The sequence below is a fragment of the Acomys minous genome, assembly GCF_964271855.1.
Source record: "Acomys minous genome assembly, chromosome: 4".
NCBI lineage: Eukaryota > Metazoa > Chordata > Mammalia > Rodentia > Muridae > Acomys > Acomys minous.
In genome coordinates this window covers 43405075-43425742 of record NC_140486.1, presented here as the reverse complement: position 1 = coordinate 43425742, position 20668 = coordinate 43405075, and the positions used below count along the sequence as shown (strand labels likewise).

Below are 20668 nucleotides of genomic sequence, written 5' to 3'. Positions count from 1 at the left end.
GGGTCCTTTTGAGCAGTTTGTCTGGGAGCGACTGAAGAGCGCCCAAACGATGTCTCTAAACTCCACCATCCTCATCCTCACTGACTTCTATGTCCCAGTGAACGCACTCACACTACCTTGGAAGGTATGTCCCCATCCTTTTCCCAATGGGTCAGGCTCCCCAAATCTCCTCTTAAATGAAAATAGGTGAAACCTATAAATAGCTAGCAGAAAATGTGGGGTGGAATATTCCTGGTAACATGCAGCCTTGGGTAATTTATGCTAAATAGTTCCTCTAGTTCCCTTAATCATAGCTGTGAACCTAATTGGATTTTTTTTTTTTTAAATTGGAGATTTGAAAATCAGTTTTCAAAGGACTTTAGAAGCTGACATCCTTGCCATTCTCCTGCTTATTTGCAGAGACCTGGTCCATCTAAACAGTAAATTTCTAAGAGGGTTGATTTGCTACCATCCAAATCAGACTGTCAAGTGTGTGTAGCATGTGCCAGACCAATTAGCACCAGGCAGCTCTGGAAAGAGCAGGAAAAATTCCAGGTCACGAAGAGCGATTTAGTTCTTACTTGCCAACTATATTTTCATGTTACTAGGGCCAATGTAATAGGCTGGGTGCCTGATTTAATGCTGAGCACTTGAATTTACACAGAACCCCCGAGGGATTACGACGCCCTTATAGAAATTAATTGCAAATAATGTGCAATTACCAAATATATCACCCCTAAATGAGGCTTTCCTCTTTTGAGGGGGAGGTGTAATGCAAATGGCTTGGAGGCACAAAGCGAGGGCATTAAATTGCTCAGGAAGTCTCTTGTGGAGCTGTCCTCTAACACCGGGCCTCCCTCCCGCCTCCCCAGTGCCCAGTGAATCTCAGAGGCAGGGCAGTGGCAGATGGGAGAGTTGCTAGAGCACAGACTACCCTGCTGGAGGGACTAGAGTGTGCCAGGAGAGGACAAGGAAATCAACCCAGGCCATAATTCCTTTCTGAGAAAACAGAAATAGGAACGGGAGGGGGAGCAGCCTCAATTTATATGAAAACGAGAGAGAATTCCTAGCAGAACCGAAGCCTCAGGAGGAAACCAGCCACTGAAATGGCAGTTATATGACACACCCAGCTCCAGGGACCCACACTAACATATGCCCAATGCTGGGCGGAGGAGCCTTTTTGGAGGGTTTTGCCTGTTGGGTAGGCTGAGAATCACTTTCCTCCCTATTGACCCAACATGCCCTCTTTACAACTGTTTTCAAATAAAGATATATATATATATATGTTTTTTTTTTCTCTCTCCTATGTATTCTAGCAGTACCTGAAATGAAGGGAGATTGAATTTCAACACCCGGAGGAGAGATCCCAAGACAACAGCTGGAGTTTGCTCCTCCACAAGCACCTGTGGAATTTTGTAGGTCAGATGAGAAAGGCTGCTGCTTTCCACTGTTCACTATGCAGAATGAGAAGGCCTGCCCAGGGAGAACCCTCTGTGAGGTGCGTTTGTGGGCTTGAACTTAGAACAGTGGATGCTAATGACTTTTTTTTTTTGGCAGTTTTACTGTTGGTGAGCAGAAGCGGCAGGCAAGGTTAAGGGAGACAGACACATGAGGATTAAGGCACAGTGGGAGGCCTCCTCTAAAAAGGGAAGAAAATGGGAATTTCCAATTGGCTGATACTTACCTCCTGTTCTCGCTGAAATATTACAACCCGACCCCCCTTGTCCCCGGTCGCTAGCAACTCTCCCGTGTGGTTGAATTCTACCGTAGAGATAATGTCAGCTGAAAAGAAGAAGACAAAAGCAATTTAAGTAACTGCACACTTACTTTGAAAGGCTAGATAATAGACACACTTTTCTGTGCATTTAAAGGCTCAGGGCTCTGGCTGTGCAGCGGAATTTACAGGGTTTTATATTCTGCATTGTAAGTACCACTGAAGTAGCAGTTAGGAAAGTGGATTCCCTTAGGCGCCCCACTGCACTGTGGGCTCCTGGAACATCTGGGGCCAACAGAGGGGCAAGGTGAGTTCACACCCTTCTGTTTTATAGGAAGAGACAGTGAATTTCTTTTTGCCCATGGAAATGGTACTTTTTCCTTGTTAATTTTCACTAACCACAGAGCCCTCTTCTACTCCAATAAAGTCCCCGAGACAGGTATCAGTGCGGTGGCCGGTGGTCAGGGTTAGGCCTGAGCATGGAGGGTGCACCTGCATTGATTGATGCTGATGCCAATCACAGGAGAGCCTAGGTGTTACTGGGGTGCTCCACTAGCCCCCCAACTTCACTAGTGCTCTCTCCCCTCTTGCATAAGCCCAGCAGTCCTCTGGAGAGCGCACCCTTTTCCAGGACACGGTACTGGAAAGACAGTGTCATAGGGTCAGGGGAGTATTATAGAGAGGCGCAGGCAGCAGGGAGCAGGGACTGAGAGCACAGACAACCGCAAAAAGAATATCAGCATCAGCACTCGTTACCACCATGGCCCAAGGACTGGGTGAATTACCTATGCCTGGCTTAGGGACAGTTTTAGAAAAATGTCAGAGATTAATTCTCCCAAATCATCCTTTCATGCAGCTTCAACAATTGGAGGGTGCAAGTAAGCTTAGAGATAAGGAAGAAAGAACATGAAAGGGAAAAGAACAAGAGGTAAAGAACTGTGATCATGGCTTCTGAACAGAGGACTGCCTCAGCCCGAACCTGTGACAGCAAAGGCATGGGTGAGGGGAGAAGCCGTGGTGACGATCAAGTCTTACATCTTACTTGTGTATCGTTTCACGATGTCCTTGTTATGCCCTTTTCTTCAGATAAGTAGCATAAGATTCTTTCTTTTCTAGATATCGAAACTATTCTTAATTCCTCCTCTTTGTGCAGAAGGCAGGAGAGTAAGTCACAAGCCTTTGTCACTTTCAAGTGAGGCTCACTTAAAGACAGTCCAAGTTTTATTTTGGCCTTATTAGGAGTCAGTTCAAACTCTCCAGGGCAAGGAAGGATCATGGATATTAGCGGCCCCTTTTGAGGAACAAGTGTAGCATGGTGCATGCTGTCTTTGAGGAATTGGCACCCAGGCATGTAGATCTTAACATAAACATCTCAAATTCTTATACACCAATAATATGCTTTCTCTTCAATACATGACAATAAAAACAATATATGCTGTTTTTTTTTCTTTTCTTTTTATGAGACTGGGTCTCTCTGGGTGATTCAGATCAGATCTGTCACAGGCTGATTTCTACCTTGGCATCTTCCTGCCTCTATTTCCTGAGATCTGGGATTACAGGTGCATGCTACCAAGTTCAATGGTAAAAAGAAAATCTTTACCATTTTTTTTTCTTTCAGTTTTTTTGAGACAGGGTTTGTCTGTGTGTAGCCCTGGCTGTCCTGGAATCACTGAGTAAACCAGGCTGGCCTCAAACTCACAGAGATCCACCTGCCTCTGCCTCTTGAGTACTGGGATTAAAGGAATGCACCACCACTGCCTGGCTAGAAAATCCTATATGTAGGCTGAGCAGAAGGCTTGGTGGGTAGAGTGCTTACTGTGCAAGCATAAGGATCTGAGCTTGGCTTCTGAGTACTCAGACAACAGCTGAGTGTTCAGTGGCCATCTCTAATCCCAGTGCTAGCAGGTAGAGTCAGAAAGATCCTGGGACCTCACTGGTCAGCTGGTCTTAGCCAATTGGTGAGCCCAGGTTCAGCGAAAGAGAATAAAAAAAAAAAAAAAAAGGGAATAAGAAGGGTTCAGTAGGAGTGGGTGGGGAATTACAGAGAGTAATGAGATGATGTGTTTGAAAGTACATTATACATGTGTATGGAAGTGCCAAACAATAGCCAGGCATGGTGGCACGCACCTTTAATTCCAGCACTCTGGAGGCAAAGCCAGGTGGATCTCTGTGAGTTCGAGGCTAGCCTGGTCTACAAAGAGAGTTCCAGGACATCCAAGGCTATTACACAGAAAAATTCTGCCTCAAAAAACCAAACCAACCAAAACAAAAAACCAAAAGCCACCATCACTACCAACAAAAATGTCAAATAATTTTAGTATATCCAAAAACTATGGAAAGAAATGGAGGAAGACAGAACAACAACCTTTGATTTCCACAGACGCACACATGTGGGCGTGCACCTGCACCATCACACAAGCACCATGCCCACACAGGCATATCCGCTCCCACACAAATCTTGTCTATGGCTTGCCCATGGTTTGTGGGTCAAGTGTCTATGATTTCTGGCTTATAATCATCTTCATTTAGCTAAGGTGACCTCAATCCTTATTGATCTAAACTGGAAATCAATTCCATTTTTCTCAGGAAATGAAGCATAGAATAAGCAGGGATGGTTGCTAAGCCCTTGGTATAAGGTTGGAAGGCCAGTTCACACACCAGGCACCCACAAACCAAGGCACAGTGAAGACCAACACGGCTGGAGGACTTGCCACTTCACACAAAGCATCTGATCCCTTCTCTCCCTTACAGCCTATGTGTCTTACCCACTTACTCTTTGCTGGGAGAAGTCAGCTGCTAACTGTCTGCAGCTGCCTTAGGATGCCCTCTCTGAGGCATATTGAGTGTTAGTGTGTGCTGCTGACATCTCTGCTGCATCTGGCCTTTCAGTGAGTCCAGAAATAGCTTCCCGAGCTGTCTAGAACATAAGGTAGGCTCAGTTGTCTCTTTGGTTCCTAGCTTCTGTCAAGTGCTGTGAAATGAGTCAAAACTCAAATTGCTCAAACACTAGCATATGAGAGAGAAAGCGAGAGAACGAGAGAGAGAGCGAGAGAGAGAGAGAGAGAGAGAGAGAGAGAGAGAGAGAGAGAGAGAGAGAGAAAGAGAGAGAGAGAGAGGGAGGGAGGGCCTGTAGGGAGACCCAGGCTCGAACAAAAAATGCCAGGTTCACATCAGCGTTGTTTGTTTGCTGTTGTTGTTTTCTTTTGTCTAAGATAGGCCTCAATTTGTAGTTCAGGCTTGCCTTGGCCTCGGGTTTAGGTTGGCCTCAAACTTGTGATCTCTCTGCCTCAGCCTCGAGTGCTGGGGTTACTGGCGTGTGCTGCCATGCCTGGCTCACTGCGGCTAAGTTTTAAGCTCCTACAGTTTATACCCTTGCCTCGGGTGGTAACGTTGACACACAAACTCTGGACCGTGGCTATGGAGACTCTCCAGTGAGAGCCAAAGGTGACCTCACCTGCCTAGAGAAGGCCATTCTCAGCAAAGCAAAAGCTACTTGCCCAGAGACGACAAATATGTGTCTTTCTTTAAAATCTACGTAGCTGAGAATAGGGGAGGATTCCATTGAAATCACATAGTCCTAGCCAACACCACTAGAACCCTCCTTTATGGAATACAAGGTACTGCGCTTGACCATAAAATGTGTCTCATTTGTTTTGCAGTTGCCCCCTTATCCAGGCCTCTCTATCTTCCTTGAGAACCTCATAAGAGAAAGGGTGGCTTGAACGGCAATTCCTTTGTCCTCTCGCCAAGAATTCACATTTGTTTTAACCCTACCAGCCAGCTGGTCTCTATAGGCGGTGGCTGCAGTCCAGTTGATAGCTGTTTTGAACTTTGCTGATGCCTGGCTCATTTATCACGGCAAAGCAGCTAGGGGTAGTTGGAAGACGTCACCATCCCATCCATCTCCACTTATCTCCATCTATGACTGCTTAATAATTGATGGGAAACTCATGAATCACCTCCACATTCCAAGTTCAAAATACCAAGCCCACGAAGGCCCACCCTCTTGTGTTTGAAACACGCTGTTAACAGAGTGGGGCCATGCTGCTCAAGACAGGAGAATGTCCATGAGCCTAGGAAGAAGGGGAAGTAGCCATAGTCATAGCCGTAAGCTGCCAAACTTAGCGACAGCAACCTCATCTCAATGCATGGCCTGCAGAAACCAGTCCTTCCCAGGCCAGGCAACTTGCACCCTTAGATAGTTTCTAAGACAACTCAATATTGCATTACATTTCATTTCAATCTAACTGCACTGTTGAGTAAGAAATTAAAACCTCAAACATTTCCCTCAAGTTTCTATATGTGTGTGTGTGGCGGGGGGGGGGGGGGGGGGGAGGTTAGAGTACACCGACTGAAAAACAAAGCCCAAACAGTGGGTGGGGTTGAATGTGGTTAGAGGGTTTCTAAAGGAAACCCCATGTGGTATGAGATTGGCCGCGCTCTCCATCCGATCGTGCTGATTTAATTTCCACAACACGGGGGTCTCACTAACCCTGTTTCTGGCTCAGTCGGTGCTGTGAAGACTGACTTATTCCTTTTACAAACCAATCTCTGCATCTTACAAGATCTTCACACCAGTCATTTACTAGATCGAGTCTCTGTTTACCCGAACAGTGGATATCTACTCGGTAGCTGTCTTCATAAGATGGGAGGCTGAAGGAAACAGAGGGATCCCCGAGATAAGCTGATATCCCAAAGTGTCACACACACAGGCCGGAAGTCAGGACGGAGCACCCAGTCAAAGGAGGTGCGTGTGTGATTAGGTGTCATACGGACTGAGGTGGCATTTTGATCAAAGGACAATGTAGCTTAGAGTTAGACAGTCCCAGAGCCCACTGGAGGAAGCCTCACACTGACCAGGTCACTGGTGCTGCCTCTGGACATCAATCACAGTGATGGAATGAATGGGGAATGCAGTCCAGCCTGATCTTTAATCTAAAACACATTCTGAAGCTAGCGAGCCATCTGCCCTACTGTATCAGCTGCCCAGCTCTGTTCAAGTCAAGCCTGGGATTTCTTTCCTGATGACCAGGTAAGCTCTAGGCTGGTTTTTTTTTTTCTTTTTTTCTTTTTTCTTTTTGTTACTTCACTTAGGACAGAATGTTGGGGATGATGAAAAATACACCTCATGGCATTCCACAGTAGTGAAATGATGGCAGTTGCTAAGATTGTATTAAGGAAAATTGGGAGCATCACTATGGATGAGGTGTCAATATTCATTGGCAGTGGGAGGATGGAGAGAATAGGCATGTGCATCCCACGCTATCTTCATAGCGATCTCTAATCCTCCAACAGCCCTGTAGACCATCAAAGGAATGGGGAGCTCTTGGTCTTCCCATGCTAATCAGTGACTCCTGTCTCTGTGAGACTGTTGTCCCCTTTCCTTGTCTTGGTTCTCAGTCATAAGTCAGCTCCTATGCTTTCAAGTCACGTTTCCCTCCCCTCCACCCAGGTAAGCTTTGGCTACTGAAACAGTGCATTGGACTATATTTTCTACCAACACAGTCAGAGGGAGGGGAACCAATGTGGTTATGGCCCAGGAAGAGGCAAGATACAAGCAGTCTCTGCTCTAAACTTTCCATCTAGACTTGATTTCTGCTATGTGAACCCTATCTGGGGAACTGAATCCTTTTTCTTTAGTTGGAGCATCATGAATTGTGTCTACATTGGTCTTAACTTCAGCCTGATGCTGGTGTTCCTCTCAGAGGAAACCATAGGTGGACATGTCCAATAGTTTTATTTCCTAAGGGTCATACCACAGTTGTGTCCTTAGTTAACAGTGTGCACAGTATTGCGATTGGGAGTGCTAACTGGCAATTCACCTTTCCCCTCCAAGCTCGATAATGGCAGGCAGTGTGCTATGTAGAGACTCTTGCTGGGTTGCCTCCACCCGGTGCTTCTTCCTTGACTGCTTTCCATGGTCCAACTACAGAGGTTGAAAAGTCTGGATATTGCTTATCCTTGTTCATAGTCACGTGGCAAAGACCTGACTAATGAGATAAAGAAATGTGTTTGTGGGGTAGAGGAATGGCAAGAGAGTGCTGAAGATTCCAAGGGAAGGGTATTTTTCAAAATTAATTTTTATTATTTTTAAGTGTGTGTGTGTGTGTGTGTGTGTGTGTGTGTGTGTGTGTGTGTGTGTGTGTGTGTGCGTGTGTATGTGAATTCGGGTGCCCACAGAAGCCAGAGGCATCAGATTCCCCTGGAGCTAGAGTTTTAGGTGTGATTGTGAGTTTCCCATCGTGGGTGCGGAGGGCTACATATTCTTAACTGCTAAGACGTCTCTCCAGCCTGCTGCGGGAAGGTTTCATTCTTGTGTTTTATGTATTTATGTGTTCTTTTGATATATGCCTTATGTCTTCATGTGATGGTATGTGTTCATGATATGTGGGTGGCATCTCTCATGGGATGTGGGGTAACAGAGGATGACTTTAAGAAGCTAATGGACTGCATGTAACAGTTGAAGAAATGGGACAATATTTTTAATGACAGATGAACAGCTACGACCTTCCTCAGGACAGCTAAGTCCGAACTAGTGAGATACTTGGCACTGTTTCTTAAGCTGCTATTAGAGTGACTTCCCTGTTATTTGAACTTAAAAGTATTCTTTGTTGATTCTTTTGTGGAGCTGAAGATTAGACCTTAGGGTTTACTATATCTCAGTCCTAAAAGCATGTCCAAAAGCATGTAGCTGGGTCTTCCTCATAGCACTGTGCACAGAGCCAGGTCATTAATGAATAATGAGTTGGAAAAACAGGGCTCCTTGCCCCCAAACCTCCTTCCTCTGGCTCACATGTGCACACATCCATTTCACTACCACACAAGCAGTTTTCCTTTCCACTTGCTTAATTAGCAAGACCCCGAGAGGTTCGCTTCCTTTTTTCCCTGCTGTGGAGATGGTGCCTTATTTTTCAACCGTACAAATATGAAGGCAGGTGTGAGAGAATGCCCACTCTGGTTTACACATGGCATCCATTATAACATTATGCCTTCGACGGGACATAACCACACCCTCCTCAGGAGTTTTGTTCTCCCTGCCTGCTGAACTGTGAAAATCCAGATGGTAGGAGGCAGAAGAGGGAGTCATGAGCACTGCTGTTCCCATGAAAAGGCACACAGCTTCCCTAGGATGACCAGATCTCCAGCACAAACCATAGAGAGGCAACACAGACACATGTGGGCTGCTGGAAGAGGGTGCTTCCCTATGGATGGACCAATTCTTCCCCACAGGGTAGAGGTATCTTTCTGAGGACAAGTCTCTAAGCTCAGAGAAGTGCAGTGGGAAAGGGAGAGCTGTCCTGACTTGCCTGAGAGCCTATGTGGGGAACAGTGGAACCTGCTGTCAAGGTGTCTTCCATCTGTCACTCACTCTTCCAAAACACAGAGGAATAATTAACTACTCAGGTGATGCAAACCCTGCCAACCTTTCAAGTCTCTTATCTGAACAATGTAGGGCATCTATAGCTGACCCTATTGTTGGTGTGGATTCAGGTCTAAAAGGAGAAAGAAGGGTGGGTAGCTCCTAGACAGGCACTGCGCCACCTAGGCACACTTACAATAGCATCTGATTGGCATATCTGTAGTCAAAAATTGCGCTATGCCAGATGCTCTGAAGTTGTTAAGGTAAGATGTCCATTCCCCTGGAGCTAAAACTCACCTATTTGAGAGTTGGCTCAAATATCACTTTTCCAGTGTGTGACTTCTCCCAAGGCCAGGCCAGTTCCCTTTAATTTGCAGCCTCATTGCTCCTTTTACTTCTCCTTCATAAGTTATCATCTCTTGTCATTAGCACTTATTACAGTGGTTGTAGGATCATTTGAATGCCTCGCTCGTGCACTAAATTATAAACTCCACAAGGAAACTTCAGTGCCTAGCTGGATGTCTCAGCATAGGTTGCAGGCCCCTCAATGTTCTGTCCTTTGGTGGGTTGCTGAGGAAGAGCCAATACCAAAGTAGACAATTACATAGTGAACAAAAGAGCTCCAGGCAAAGTAAGAATGACACACTGGATGGATGCTCAACGCGTTTTCTTAAGTTGTGTGGAGCAGGGAACTCTTACTTGAAACAGTGAGTGATGATTATAGAATCAGACAGATGGATCAGTGAATATCAGGGTCCTATGAGCCACAGGTATAGAAAACACACAGTTAGAGAAGGAAAGGAACCAAGGCCAAGCAGACAGGGAGGTGACAATAAGACAGACAGTCAATTCTTAGTCTGTGGCTAAGATATGGAAGGACTCTGTCTAATGAATATATATTATTTACATGCCATGGAGCTAGGGGTTTAGGGATATGCTAAAACAAAAACAAAAACAAAACAAAACAAAAAAACCAAACAGTTCCCAAACACAAGTGGTCCTTGAGCTTGGGAGTATCCAGTTTAGAAGACTGAGAAGTCATGGTAGATTGAGGCATATAGGAAAAAAATTGCTGGAGAGAGGCTGTAATGCCAGTTTATTTGGTAAAGTGCTTGCCACACAAATATGGCATCCTGAGTTTGGATCTATAGCACCTGTGTAAAATCTGTGTGCTCCTGCAACCTCAGTGCTAGAGTGGGGGTTGGGATCTCCAGAGCTTGTGGTCTAGCGATTCTAGCCAATAGGTGAACTCCAGGTTCAGTGAGAGACTCTGTCTCAAAAGGTGAGGTAAGAAATGATTGAGGAAAGCACCTGATACAGACCTTCAGATTCCACACTTCTTTTTCCCCTCTTATGCTATCCCCCCACTGTTAGGGGAGAGGTTGTTCAAAGATGCTAGCAGTAGAAGATTTTGGATCACATACTACGAATCCCAGTTTTCACTTAAAAAAAAAAAAAAAGCAGGAAGAAGTCACAGTCACAGCTTGAGGTGACATACCTCTGCTATGTTCCTGCATTCAACAGTTTTCTATTGTACAAAATAAAGGCAGTTGAACTCTAACATACTTTCCTTCTTAAATTCTATATGGGGCTAAAGAAATGAATGAAAGCAGTAAGAAATGAGTTGGAGTTTCCTCCCCCAGACATGAGCTTTCTATGGCAACATGAAGACAGCTCTTAATTCACAAGGTATTATGGTAAGTTTGGTATTTCCAGGTCAGTACTAGAACCGGGTATGCCAACATTTTGACAAATCATGTGAAAATTTGTTTTCCCTGTTTCTGACCAGAAGTTGAAGTGTTTTGAGGATTATGATTAAAAACATTATTCTACTTCAGGTAAAAATTTCCAACCTTAAAAGCAAGACCAGATACACAGAGCAAACAGGGAGATAGAATCAATAGTGCCAATTTCATCACCAATGGGGCCCAGTCTTTAATTAATATTCACAAGGAAAGACACAGCCATACACACCTCTTGCTTTTCTTTTCTCTTTCCATTGATAACTGGACACTTTGAAAACACATTGTATTTCACTTTCCAGGGAGTTGAATGTAACAGTTTATATAATGATGAAAAATATTAAACAGAAAAAGCAAGAATGAATCCATGTTTGCAGATGCATTCAATAATCCACCAATCCATCCATCATCTACCCATCCATCCATCCAGTGGATTTTTAGATTCCCAAATATGTATCAAGAACTCTTTCAGGAATTGAGATAAGTAAGTTAATAAAATTTTAAAAATCCATTCACATGGAGCTTATGTTCTACTTGTGGGGGGATTAGACACAAAAATAACATTTTGTATTGTGTTCTATGGGGATCAGATAGAACTGAGCAGGAGAGATGAACAATGCTGAGGCTTGAGAGTGGCATGAAAGGCCTCAAAGGGCAGCCTGAAGTAGGCAAGGGGTTTCCAGACTGAGGGGTCCAGGGAGAGGTCCTAAGAAGGAACATGCATGCGTCAAGGCACGAGGGTAACCAGAGCAGGGCAAAGAAGGAGAAAACAAAGGAAGGACAGTGAGAGGTCAGATCATGTCAAGGTCTTGAACAATTCAGCGGGCACTTTGGCTTAGACTGAGCGAAATGGGGCCAGCAACACAATATACTAGGATGTCACCAAACTGCACATTAAAACAATGGTTAAAACAGTCAGTTTTAATGGGGCCCCATCCTTAGACAAAGAACTGCAGGCAACTACTGACTGCTGAGGGCAGGAGAGTTAGTATTCCCCAGGGTTGAGCATCCTGATTTGTTATCTAACAACAAGGGGCCACGTACCCTGTTATACACACACAAGCACCACCAAATGGACCCATCAGGTTGTATTTATATAGCTGTGCATAAGTAATGTGTGCATGTAACAATTACAGTGAAAAAGTTGTCATTAATTTGAAAGGGAATGAAGGGCAATGGGAAGAGCTCAAGGGATGGGGCATAGAAGGAGTCAGAGGAATGAAAAAGAAGGAGTATAACCCTATTTTAATTAAAAATTTAAAAACTATATTTTGTCACATACAGTTCACTATAAAGCAAAATGGAAGGTTGCTGGGGAACAGTCAACAGAGGAAGGGCAGATTTTTATGATAATCAGTTTGGGGATGAGAAGCTGTGCCTGGAGGGGTGCAATAGAGTATACAACAAGGACCACACTAGCTCACCCAGGTGAAGGATAGAAAGATGGAGGTGCTCTGATCAAGGCATCTGCTGTGGAGGCGGGGAGAAGCCAGGCTCTGCAGGTGTGTTAAGGGCAACCTGTTGGAATTTGGGCATGAACTGATAACAGGAGTGAGTCCACGGCCTTTGCCCTCAGAATTGCCATACTGGAGATTTGAATGTTAAGGGTGAAGAGGGCGTTTGCAAGGATGAACAGATGCTCAGTTTCATGTATAGGAAATGTGAGAGTTTCTAAATAGAGCTGGTGCGTGGGCTGCTGGGAGTTGGGTCTAGAGTGCAGGGCTCTTAAGATTATTAGCATTCAGATGGTTTTAAAAGGCACGAGAGAGTATGAGATCTCAAGGAGATTTTTTTATTGAAAGAAAAGAGTGGAACATTAGGGCATTCTTCTCCAAAAAAAAGGTGAGAAAAGGGGCTAGAGAGATGTCTCATCAGTTAAGAGCATGGTTGCTCCTGCAGAGGATCTGAGTTCAGGCCCTAGTACCCATATAGTGGCCTACAGCAACCTGTAACTCCAACTACAGGGGTTCTGATGCCCTTTTCTGGCCTATATGGGCACCATGCACATATCATACATGTCTGCATATGCAGGCAGACACTCATACACATGAAATAAAAGCACTTTTTAAAAAGTTGGTGAAAATCTTGGTGTCCTGGATGCCAAATGAATTGTCCAATACAACTGATAGACAAGAGAAAAGGCTAGAAGACATATTTACAGTAATAAGGTAAAAGTCACATTTTGCTTTGAGAAGTATAATTTCTATGGACCTGTGGGAGTGTAATTAAAAAAGAACAGAAGGAGAGAAATTTGAGATGATAACTAATATCTCAAAGAGCTGTGCTGTACAGAATAACAAAGAAATATGTGTGTATGTGTGTGTGTATGTGTGTGTTGTGTGAACACAATAGTTCATAGCTGAGTGCTTGTCTAGCATGGGTGAGGTCTTGGGTTTCATACTTAGGGCAGCACAGAAAGGGAGAAGGATGGAGAGCAATGAAGGGAGGAAAGTAAAGGAATTTATACTATTATAGAAACAATAGCATGCTTATATGCCAGCGAGAAAGCTGCAACATCTGAGGAGAAATGAAATGGTGAAGGAGAAACAGCGTGGGATGGCTAAATGAACATAGGACTGAATTTATGGAGGAACCAGGACATGTCACCACTAACTCTTGAGGGAACATCTGTGCAGGTTCCATTTCTACCGAATGCCAAAAGACAGATAGTAACGATGACAACAACAACAAAACCCACATAGTTGATAGCCTGAAACCCTATCTACACATAACACTTTACAGGACTATGAAGACATTTAGCGCTGTACTTAATGGCACCAAACTCCACATTTGAAAAGGATAGGAATGGCATATTTTCCAGCATCTATATATATTTCACTGCACTTAAAAACCAAGGTGGAGAGGCAGCCAGAAAGTGCTACGTTTCTCCTCCTATACTTTGGCATTTTAGAGACCCCCATAGCAGCTGTGAGGGAACCGAAACCCTATGGTTGTTTTGTTTCTTCCTCCCTTCCCACCGATTCCCACCTTCTTTTTCTTTTGAAGCCAGGCACAAAAAGGGCTCTATTCTTTTACCTAGCAGTCTGCCTGCCAAGCAGAAGGCTGCTCACCTGTGGGCACTTTGAAGTGACGTGCAATTACCAGCAGATCACTTCCACATGGGCAGTCTGACCTGCTCATGGCCTTTGATGAGTGGCTTTCACCACTGTTCCTACCCTATGGAAATAAGTCTGTCAGAAGTGGAAGGAATCCTTTGCACGGTCATCCTTGACCTGTGTGAGATTTATAGACATTTGCCAATGGCCAGATCTGAGTGATGGTGCCAGGGACAGTCCAAGCAATTTGTGCATGTGTCTTCCAGGAAGTCTGTCTTTAATGGAAACTCTGGCTACAAATTCCCCACTGTGCTGTGACCACAGGGAAAGGAGTACTATTGTCAGGAAGAAGACTCAACTAAGATGAACGAGCTATTGACTCAGCTTCGAGCACTTTCAGTCTTAGGGCAATGTCATGATTGCAGATTAGAAAGGCAGAGCTCTCTGGAAAGGTCGTTTGCTGAATTGCTTTACTACATTCTAGACACAGAACTAGACCCTGTGTGGGTACCCCTCCCCCCCAGGTATGTTTCCAACATCATCCACTGAATCCAGAGGCTGAGCTTTGGGCTTTACACTGTGTCACTGAAGTAACACTCCAATTTCTTGACCTTAAGATCTTTCTTTATTGTTCAGGCAATGGTAGCCCAGAGGGGTCAAATAGCTTGCCCCAGTTTGGGAGCCTAACAGGGGAGCTGAGATTTGAACTCAACTGTAGTTCCCACAACTGCTTTTGTATAAAAACGTGGTCTCATTCTACAGTCCAGGCCATCCTGGATATCACTATGTAGTGTAAGCTGGCCTTGAACTCTTGGCAATCCTCCTGCCTCAGCATCTGAAGTTCTGGGATAGAGCCAGTGAATTTGTCTCCAAATCTTTATTTTTTCATTTATATATGTATTATTGCATTTATGTGTATATGTCTATGCATACCTGTATGTAGGTGAGTATGTATTGCCATGGTGTGTGTGTGTGTGTGTGTGTGTGTGTGTGTGTGTGTGTGTGTCTGTGTGTGTGTGTCTGTGTGTGTGTGTAGGGCAAATGGCAATGTTCAGGAATCAGGTCTTTCCTCCTCCTATGTGGGTCCTAGGGACTGAAGTCAGGTTTTCAAGCCTAATAGCAAGTACCCCTACCTGCTGAGCCATCTCACTGGCCCATTATTTTTTTTTAAAGCTTTTCAAATAGTTTGACATTACATATTTAGTTATTTTGTGTTTGTGCCAATACTTTTTACCAATTGTAGTTTTTAGAAGCAATACTCAGAAATGTTAAGGATCTTTATTCATATTTAAAGGTTTTCTCATAGAGAACAATGGCACCTTATCTTTATTTATATTTTTTTAAAAACAATTACACTGTCTTTGTAAAAAGAGAAGTTAAAGTTTAAGGGGGCTCCAAAAATTTTTTTCGCCAACCACATTTGACTGTGTAACTTTACCATCCAATGTACTGTGTTTTCTGCTATAATGTCTGCTTTTGAAGAAGATCCTCCACATGTGCGTGTGTGTGTGTGTGTGTGTGTGTGTGTGTGTGTGTGTGTGTGTGCGCATGTGCGTGCGCATGTGCGTGCGCATGTGCGTGCACATGTGTGGCACAAGTGTGGAGGTCAGAGGACAATTTGTAGGAATCAGTTCATTCCTTCTACCATGTGGGCCACAGGGATCAAATTCATTTTTCAGGCTTGCTGGCAGGCACTTTTACTCCCTGAGCCATCTTACAAGTGCTCTAAAAACCTACTTTCTTAATCATAGTGTGTGTGTGTGTGTGTGTGTGTGTGCCTGTGTATGCATGTGTATGTGTGTATGTGTTTTTGTGTATGGGTCTCTATGTATATTTATCTGTGTGTGCCTGTGTCTGTGCATGTATATGTGGGTGTGTGTGTATGTTTTTATTAGGTTTTATTAGAAAGAATCTTCCTTAGTCCATCATCCAGAACTTCGGGTTTTACTCACTAAGGGGCAGGGTGTGTTTACTGGGCTCAGCATAACACCATCATTGTCAACACTTGATATTTCAGCCAAGTTAGTATTTCACCCTCTCTAGACACGCATGCTCTTGGCTGACCAGCTCTCACTCCATTTCATGTACCTAATATTTGAGAATTAGTGTATTCTAGAAACAAGGCAAGAACAGTTTCCATTTAAAACTTGGCTAAGCTAGTGGGCATCCTCTTATTGAGTATGACTCATTTAAATTGGGTTATGGTACAACCGCCAACAGATGGTTTGAGTCTATGAAGGTTGTATGTTATCTCCCTAACTATTTTACGAGGTCCCTAGGGACAGAATCTTATCTGTTTCTCTGCCATCTCCCTAGCCTCTGTCTACGCTCATCTACTGTGCACAGCATACATGACAGAGCTGGTCCACAGCTGGCAAGTTAGGATGCTCATGGGCACAACTGTTGGTCTGTGGTCTACAATCCAGACATCAGCTTACTTTCCTAGAGCGTGTTATTTCTGGTAGTTCATGGCTATAGCATCTTGGTCTGGTATACTTCTAAAATAAAACTGGTTCTGGGGAAACCAAGCAGCCATTTTTCAGAGGCAGTACCCCAGAACATGGTAGATGGGAGAGGAACAGAAATCATACCAAGTTTCCATTTTTTCCAAGTTAGCTGCTTTTAGGGAAATTTTCATCAACTCATTCCTTCAACCTACATCTTTGCCTTTGAAGAGTTTGGAACGGCAAAGGCCTCAGAGAACCTGATTGCTAAGAAATTGAGCAAGAGTTTCTTAGCTGTGATTGTGATGTGTTGATTATGATCTGAAAGTTCTTGGGAAGAAAAAAGATGTCAGTGTCTTACCTGGTAACAGATGGAATCCAATATTAAACACTAAAAGTCATTCAGTACTGGCTGGCTATGAGCTCAAGTGTACCACCTGCTTCTTCAACAGAATGGAAACCAGTAGTAAAATGTACCAGACTCCATACTAAGGGAGCTGTGGGCTAACATAAGCCTTTGCCACTTAACGGTGAGGAAACTTTGTAGAATTACATGGCCTCTTGACACCTCATCTTACTCTATTCTAATCCTGCACTTGCTTGCAGGGCCCATAAAAATACCTTGCCTCCCTCCACTTTGGGGTGTTCAAAGCAGCTGCTCTCCTGCCTAAAGGCCTCCCCACTTCCCTCAGTCTTGAAAGTTTCCACTTAGATGGCAGCCACTGAGAGCACCCATCTCTGACAACACCTTTCCCAGCTTCTCTGCACCACTCTTGACAAGGATGCCACGCTTTTCCCAGGAAATACTGGAATCTGGCGCCTTACATTTGTTTTGGCATTGTTACAGTCTCCTCTGTAGACAAGATCAGTCTGGATTCTTGGGTTACTGCACGTTATGACCTGGGCTCATGTCCTCTAATACACACACACACACACACACACACACACACACACACACACACACGTACACAGACATGCACACACACACATGTACACAGACATGCACACACACACACACACACACAGACACACACACACACACACACACACACACAAAGAGTAGGTGCATCAGACCCAAGGAATCATTACCATGTAAAATACCACATGTGCCTCATTCTCTTCAGTGAGGTCTACTCAGCTAATGGCATGCTCACATGATATGCCTTTAGGAGAGTTGCTTGAGGTCTGCAAACCTCATTTGTAAAATATCTGTAGGATGAGGGCAATAGTGGCACACCTTTCCTGGGGGTGTGATTAGGGATAAGTGAGACAAGGAGCAGAGAGGGCTGTGTGGCAGATTCTCAGTGGCTGTGATCATATATTACTATACAGTGGTGGTGATTGTTATTATTAAAGAAAACAACCATCTAGCCAGTTGTGTCTCTCCCCTGGAACTCAGAAAAGGGAGTGCAAAGCTCCAAAGTCTCATAGTAGGACTACCAAACCCAGTTGCACTGGGTAGGCCAAATCTCATCAGTTATTTTATTGTTTTATTCAATAATATCGCAGTGTTGGTTCATACAATCTCCAATTTGTGTGTGTGTGGTCTTTTGAGACAGGGTTTCTTTGTGTAGCCTCGGATGTCTTGGACTAGCTTTGCAGACCAGGCTGGCCTTGAACTCACAGAGATCTGCCTGCCTCTGCTTCTCTGAGTGCTGGGATTACAGGCGTGCACCACCGTGCCCGGCCAGTCTCCAAATTTTTCAACAGGTTGTCAACATTTAAAAATGACAAGGCTTCATTTGTAAAATGCCAGGAATTATATTCTATCTCCCTCCCTCTCTTCTCCCTCCTCTCTCCAGCCCTGGTTGCTCTGAATCCTGCTCGGTAGCCCAGGTCAATATTGAACTTGCCTCCCAAGTGTTGGGCATATAGGCATACAGCACCACAACTGGATAGATGGTTGTTTTCTTTAATAATAACAATCACCACCACCTCCATCATCACCACCACCATCACCACCACCACTACCACCACCATCATCACCACCACCACCACCACCACCACAACAACAACAGGCAGCATTGGGCTGTCATTCCCACACTGATCCTTCAGGCCTGAACTAGGGAGCAGGTCTCAATATAAAAGAAGCCTAGATCTTGACGTTACAGTGTCTCCCACCCTTCTCAAGTGCAGTCCCAGCACAGATTGTATTGTTGATACGTATTTACCCATCTGGGCTTTCCTGCCTGATCTGTACTCATCTTTCACACTACATGGTCTCTGTGGACATTTGACTCTGATTCAGCATCTGAGAGTCGGTCTTGACTTCCCAGAATCCTCTGCAAGTTGGCCTCTCTACAATACCCTGGTCCCCACAGCCTTGGACCACTTATCTGCACCAGCTAGTGGAACTGTCAAATAAAGGAACCACGATTCAGCCAAGGGCTCACCAGACGTTGACTCCAGAAACTCACTCTTACCTCCCCTACAATCCTCTTCTGTTCCATCTAGACTCAGGGTAGAGGACAAAAGAGAAGTTTGTTATGCAGCCATGACTGGAAGCTGAGCCCTTGAAGATATGTCTTACACATTAGCAGTCCATAAGGTGAGAGGGTCCTTGGAAGAAAAGAAGCACTCTTCTCAGGGTCTTTGATTTCTTATGCTGAGGACTAATCATTGTATAAAGTCCAGAAGTCCTGTACAAAGGGGATCAATCCACACTTCATACATCTAAAGATATTCATTGATCACTTTCTATGAGCCAGGGGCCATTCTGGTGTTGGTAACAATGTTGACAGGCGAGACTTCTGAACTCAGGTAACTCCTTTACCATGGGGTTAAAGTAGGATGCTTCACCTCATTTCCGCATCTATCTGCCCAGAGGATGTGCCCAGAGCACTGTCGCTTTGGCATGGCTCACAGCACATCCCAGGGCCTTCCTCTAGAAGCCCTTCACAACAGAGAAATGCTGGAGACTGTCACAGCATTGATGCAGAAGGAAGCCCCAGACCACTCAAGATCAGCACATAGAGAAATGCAAAAAGTCCATGGGACTCCAGTAAGGCCTTGACTTGGGAAGAATGGCAACTTTATCCTGGCTCTGGGACTCAGGAAGTGCTGCCGAGAACATCACGTGAAGGGTTAAGTTGACTTTTCCCTTATCTCCAAAGTAGAGCTGTTTTTCTCTCTCTTTAACGTGACCCAGTTGGAAATGTATTTGTTTTTCACTGTTTAATCTTCTGTATCGCCCACTGTTGATTAGATTTAATTAATTTATGTTTCTAATGAATTTAGAATCTCACCATGCTGTAGCAAGAACGTTTTCAGACAGCATCTGGCTACCAAATGGATTGATTACCTCATCTGAAAAAGTCTTTCAAACATCTGGGGCCAGATTTTTAAGACTTCAGAAGCCTTTGCAGATTTTTTAAAAAGCATGCCAAATATCAAGGTGTAGAGAGAGATGATGCTAGACACAGGTAGGATTCACTTTGATTTGAAAATCTAGATCCTGGCACTCCTCCAGTTTGAGAGCACATTTTCCTGCTCATTGGCACAGCTTCAACGGCACAAATAGACTGTTCTGAATATATTTTGTTCAACATAATCAGAACCCACCGGGCCCAAGCCCAGGCTGCCACCCTGTGAACTTCTTTGGCACTTCCTTCTGAATGGAAGCTTCCACTGATCATTAGGACAAAACATTTACAGAAAACACTTAGAGAGAAGCACTTTGCTCTCATCCATTCAACAAACATTTATCGGGGGGCCCACTGTGTGCCTGGCACTGGGCCATGTGCACCTCTTCATCAGCTGCTCTTGGCAACGGCCCGGCATGATGGCAGGCTCTGCTCTTCCACTCACACAGATATGACCGAGTGGGATGCAAAATAATAATTAAGACCAACAGCACTAATAAAGGATAAAGGTGTACACACACACACACACACACACACACACACCACCACCACCACCACCATCATTACCATCATCACCACCATCACCACCACCACTACCATCACTACCATCACCACTACCACAATCACCACCACCATCACCATCACCACCACCACCATCACCACACCACACCACACCATTATCACACTTTACAAGCACGATCTTCTTCACCATTCCCCACTCCCCACATATAGGGTAGATATCATTTTCTTGCCTTCATTTTATAAAAAAGACCCAAGGCGCCTGGAGTTTATGGACTTGCCCACAGTTATCTGGCCAGTTCTCAGCAGCACCTGCCCTCTAACTTGAGAGTCTTTGCTCCTTGCCTCAGGGATATCCCTGACTAGATACAGCTCTTTGAAGACCACATTAGATCCCAAGCCAGGGCTATTAGTGCATTATGTTTCACACTCGCACCTTATCCATCGAGTTAATACCATTCTTAACGACAACGAGGATGCTGAAGGTCTGAA

General features: G+C 44.5%; 1 protein-coding gene across 12 annotated transcripts in view; it reads right to left on the bottom strand.

Moving 5' to 3' along the window:
• PPP2R2B (protein phosphatase 2 regulatory subunit Bbeta) overlaps positions 1-20668 on the bottom strand; it is a 405554-nt gene that overhangs the window by 93600 nt on the left and 291286 nt on the right. For 7 of the 12 annotated variants that reach the window (XM_084778209.1, XM_084778206.1, XM_084778208.1 and 4 more), the window contains 2 exons: positions 1664-1761; positions 1302-1382 (listed from right to left, as the gene is read on the bottom strand). The exons of 1 other annotated variant lie outside the window; for it this stretch is intronic. In XM_084778209.1, coding sequence (XP_084634335.1) covers positions 1302-1382; positions 1664-1761 — 179 coding nt within the window. The remainder of the gene's footprint in view (positions 1-1301; positions 1383-1663; positions 1762-20668) is intronic. 4 more of the 12 variants (XM_084778203.1, XM_084778207.1, XM_084778202.1 and 1 more) reach the window with 1 other exon arrangement.